Here is a 4,848-nt window from a genome sequence, read left to right as displayed (position 1 = left end):
TCCAAGAGACTCCCCAGTGTGTGCCAGGCAGCCAACGCTCTCCCTGTGCCATGACCCTGCACACACAGCAGCCCTTGGGCTCACGGGGCAGTGGACACAGAGCCACCATTGTAGGATGCCCTACAGCCCTTGAACACTCTGACTGACTCACAGGATGCATCTCCTAAATTTTTCTTCCATCATTTAAGTAAAAACTGTTCATAAGATAGAGAAGCAATGACCATGCCTTCACCCTTTTTTAAAATGAAGTGGTTTAAGGATGTCCTGTGGGTCAGTCAGGCTGCAAAAACCCTCAAAGAAGGAAGCCTAGATTATGTACGAGCTTTTATTATATGTCAGGCCTGACACACCAACAGAGATAAACATCAGGGTGCTTCAGTGCTAGGTCTCATGTCAGGCACAGATCACCCCTCTCCAAATATAAATCACATTAAAAAAATTACTTAGAGTGAATTTAATCTATAAACCATAGCGTGAAACTCCTACCCAACACACAGCACACAATATAATAGGTAAAACTAAGGGAATTACTATGCAGCTATAAAAATATAAAAGACATGTGGTTGCAGCAAACAAGATAAACTGAGACTAAATCAGATTAAATGGTTCAAGTAAACTTGCCCTCTTTATTAGGAACTTTTCATTCTCTGAGCTTTTTGGCTATTTAAATTGTTTTTCTGATTGCATCAGGAAACAAGACAGTAGAGCCTTCTGTATATTGTAAGCATTACAATAACATACATATATTAGAAAAAAACAAGTTCTTTGAAAACAAGTTCTTTTTCTAACATACAGAGTTCTTCACTGCTCCCAACAGAGAGTAAGAGCCTTCCAAACAGCCTAAATATATATTATCTGGACTTAAGGAGTAGGTGCTTTAAAAATGAAAAACACATTTGTGTCTGAAGTTTTTTGCTATTACTTAAACTGTCATGAAGGTAAGAATGTTCTATTGCACACTTCTGCAACAAAACCAAAGCAAAACCCCAGCATCCTCCACTCCTCTAGAAGGCAACTTCAAACCTTCATCTTTGTCATGTACCCATGAAATTGTCACCTGCAGTACATAAAAAGTTGTACAAACACTTGTGGTAAGCAAAGTTTCCATGTTTAATTGCTTACCTATAACAAGTAAAGCAATGAAAAATGGTAATTAAATCTCATGAAGCAGTGCTACATTTGCAGATGAAATTAGAAGCAACTGAAAACTTGACAAAAGGGAAGCTTTTGCTTTTCATCCTCCCTTCTCATCAACAATTCAACTAACATTTTTACTAAATTTCTAGAAGGAAGAAATCAGCCTAAGAATATACACGTGAGAAACAAGATTCAAAATATTACAGTGCAACACTAATATATATAAAATGGAGTTTACTTACATTATAAATAAATGACTCTGAAATCTTCTAATAAAAACAATAAAAGTAGTTTCTTTCACTGGAATTTGAGAGAGCTGGATTTTAAATGAAGAAATTAAAAAATAAATATCTAATGAAAGACTAATAATCAAAATTATCAGTACAAGAATGAAAATATAAAAAATAATACAATGTCTTCCTTTCAAAGGAAGAAAATGCAAAGAAAGGGAAGACAAGGCTTTGAAAATCTTGTAAATTAATTTTTTATGTGTTGAGGAAGATACTTAACAGATGCTGAGAAATTCTTTTCCAGTCCTGTTTCACATTAAGTAACTTCAAAAATAACCAACACCTTAACCTAAGTCCCTATTAAAATCCATTTAGAAGTTTAAAGAAACTGATTTTAAAATATTTTATTGCTTCTGTGTTTGCATATCCCATACATACACAACTCAATATGATGAGATAGTTGGTAACAAGAGAAATGCAAAACTGTTCATAGATCACCTGAATGACATCTAAAAGCACAGTGTCCCTAAACACAGGCAAATCCTCAGATTCTTCATTTCTCTTCCCTATTTCAGAGCCCAAAAAATAAAATCTTGAGCCTCATTCTAAACCAACTGGCAATTTCCCTGAAGTTCATTACCGATAAGTTAGTTCATCTGTTGTTAAAAAATTAATCTAATTATCTAAAGGATGAGGTTCTACCAGAAGGCAATTAGACACCTTTTCTAATAGCAGTTCTGTTCTTTCTTTCTCAACTGTCAAAGCACTCAAAAGAATATTTTCTTCTCTCTCTGTGCTTGGTAGCTAACAGTGATATAAAGCGGCTGTTGAGGAGCAGTAGCAAGCACTACAACACCCAAAGAGGACACATGCAGCCACAACATTTTCACACACAATATGGCTTTATGAGTTAAACCTAATGGTCAGTCCACAAATTCAGTAGTTTCCTTCAAAGAAGTCTGAAGTCCTATTTCCATGAGTATTATTAGGATAGAGTTGTTATTCAGGATGAAAGCCTTTACCTATTATAAAAATCACAACTGGAAAAGATGAAAGTTCATTTTTCATTGTGGTAGTTTACTTTCCCAGACCTGAATTGGTGTGGCCTCTTTTCAGTAGAGGATAAATTGCCATTACCATATTAAAGTAAGCAATAGTTACCTAACACTAATGTATGGGCAGATGCTGTGTGAGGCAGTTGGCAGTAGGAACCAGCAAATTGGACCTCTTAACTGCTGATTTGAAAAGCTAAGAATAGGTGCCATTTCAGTGTACACAATCCCTCCAGACATGTTTAAACATTTTTAAATTGTAAAGTTTATAGATGGATAGTACTGATGCCTTTTACATGCTAAAATCATTTCTATTTGTTTTTAAACTACTTCTCAGTTGCCCTTTAAAATGAACACAAGAAGAAAGACTGTTGCTGTAGCTGGCAGCATTGGCTCTCTTAGGGCTCCGGCAATAAGAGCACAAAGTTCCTTAGGAGAGCAGCAAACCTAACAAGGAGTGAAACTTTTTTTAACATAAAATTATTTTGATAATTTTACTCTGTGCAACCTGTCAATTTGCCTTATTAATCTTCTCCGTTTGCTCACAAAGACTCAACTTGGTTTTGACACAAGCCAGTGAAGACTGGCTTTGGCCTGAGTGGGACCAAAGATAAGACAGCATGGAACACTTCTCTGCTGTTTAATTTGGGAGTTGACTTCATCACAAACTGTTTTCAAAGTGCTTCTAGTTAAAACTGTAGACAGGCTCAATCAAGTAAGCAGCAGTAAATGCCACGCCGGGAGGCAGAGAGCCACCAGCTGTCAGCCCAGCAAACCTGGGTCTGTGCCAAGCAGATGTGTGGGGGCAACTCTGGGCACGCTCAGCTTTTGGGCGCAGGGTGTGCCACCTTTTGTATTGGCAGCAGTGGAGTTCATGAAGAAATGACAGAACTGCCAGACCCTGAAGAGGAGTCACTGTGTGGCCTTGACCACCACTGCCAAAGCACACCAGGGGCTCTCAGGTCACTCGGCTCCCCGTCCAGACTCAGGGTATGAAGGACACACCAGAGGGCAGCCCGCCTTCGCAGGACCGTAAGGGAATGGCTGCAGCTCGCAGGCAATGGAAACACTTTCATTGGCAAATGAAACACTTTCACTGCTAAATGAAACACTTTCACTGCCAAATGCTTTAAGCTTCAAGTAGGCAAGCCTGCAACTTGAACTTGCAGAAACTGCCTGAGACAGTGTTTTCGCTGAGGTCACAAAACACACATATGGTCACTAATGATAAATCAAGGAGTAGACAGTGTATCAAAGCTCAAAAGAAATTCAGCAGCACAAGAAACCAAACTAAAATAGTGGCTATTTGCACTATTTAGCAGCCATCTGTAAACAACAAAGGTACCTTACTAGGCTGCTCAATTAAATTTCAGCAAATATTTCATGACTTAATTCTACAGCTATTGTGATTGTGCTTCTTTATTGGTGGCTTTGGTACACTCCCTTCACATTTCTAATTAGGACTTTGAAACAAGACACTGTGTTTCTCTGACACACAGGTGGAGGAGACATCCCTTAAGCTCTGGAATGCTGAGAGAAAGACCATTCCCAAAATCCTTCCTAGGTTTCACACACTGTTCTGAGCAACAAGACCCTGGCAACAGAATCAGTGTCACATGGATTATATTAGGCATACAGTGCAGATAACTAGTAAAGCTAATAACCCAAATAGTCTCTTATTGAATCCTGCCAATTTAATTTAAGGTGCTCTCTAATAATCTCAGGTATGAATGATAAGCTTGAAGGAATCAACCTTGCAGGAAGATATGGCCTGAAGAGTCAACTCCTCTTTACCACCCTTTCACAGCTACCCAGACTTTAAGGCCACCCTACTTATCCCGCATGCAAGTACAGTACCCAGAGTTCCTCCGTATCGTCCAGCCTCATTCCACAGCTCAAAAGAGCCACTGTACTTGGGCTATAGCAAAAGGCGACATAAGGATACCTACTTGTGCTAAGTTTGCAGAGGGCACACATAAGATAAAAACGCATCTATTTGATTCTTAACAATTATTTCATTAGGGTGCAGGTTATGTGGCAAGTAATGAGCCACAGACATCTCCCAAGCATCCACAAAGTGCACAGCAATTCCTGAGAACATTTTCCTCATGACAGAATCGAGCTGAAAGGAATACCAGTCACTGTTGAAGAGGCTCACTTCCGGCCCAAGCTCCTGCACGTTGGCGGTTCTGATGACGATCATGGTCTTGGGGCTGCGGTCCAGCAGCTGCAGAACGGCCCTGCGGATGTTCCTGAGGCGGCGGATGTACACCTCCACGGGGAAGGTGCTGAAGTGGGACCAGATGGTGATGGCAATGACGGTGTTCCTGCCACCCACGATGCTGTTGAGCTCGTTGGCGATGTAGCGCAGCTCGCTGCTGAACACGGTGGAGAAGCGGATGGGCGGCCCGTGGCAGCGGAACTTCAGC

The 4,848-nt window shown here is 40.2% G+C and overlaps 1 protein-coding gene across 1 annotated transcript in view; it reads right to left on the bottom strand.

The window, feature by feature from the left end:
- Window positions 1–593: 593 nt before the first annotated feature.
- The window catches only part of NXPE3 (neurexophilin and PC-esterase domain family member 3), a 21,327-nt gene continuing 17,072 nt past the window's right edge, over window positions 594–4,848 (bottom strand). Inside the window, exon 7 of the mRNA XM_005425604.2 lies at window positions 594–4,848. Within this exon, the coding sequence (XP_005425661.1) occupies window positions 4,374–4,848 (475 nt within the window). The 3' untranslated portion in view covers window positions 594–4,373.

Source organism: Geospiza fortis, unplaced genomic scaffold (assembly GCF_000277835.1).
Source record: "Geospiza fortis unplaced genomic scaffold, GeoFor_1.0 scaffold131, whole genome shotgun sequence".
Taxonomy (NCBI): domain Eukaryota; kingdom Metazoa; phylum Chordata; class Aves; order Passeriformes; family Thraupidae; genus Geospiza; species Geospiza fortis.
This window is presented reverse-complemented; position numbering and strand designations above follow the sequence as displayed.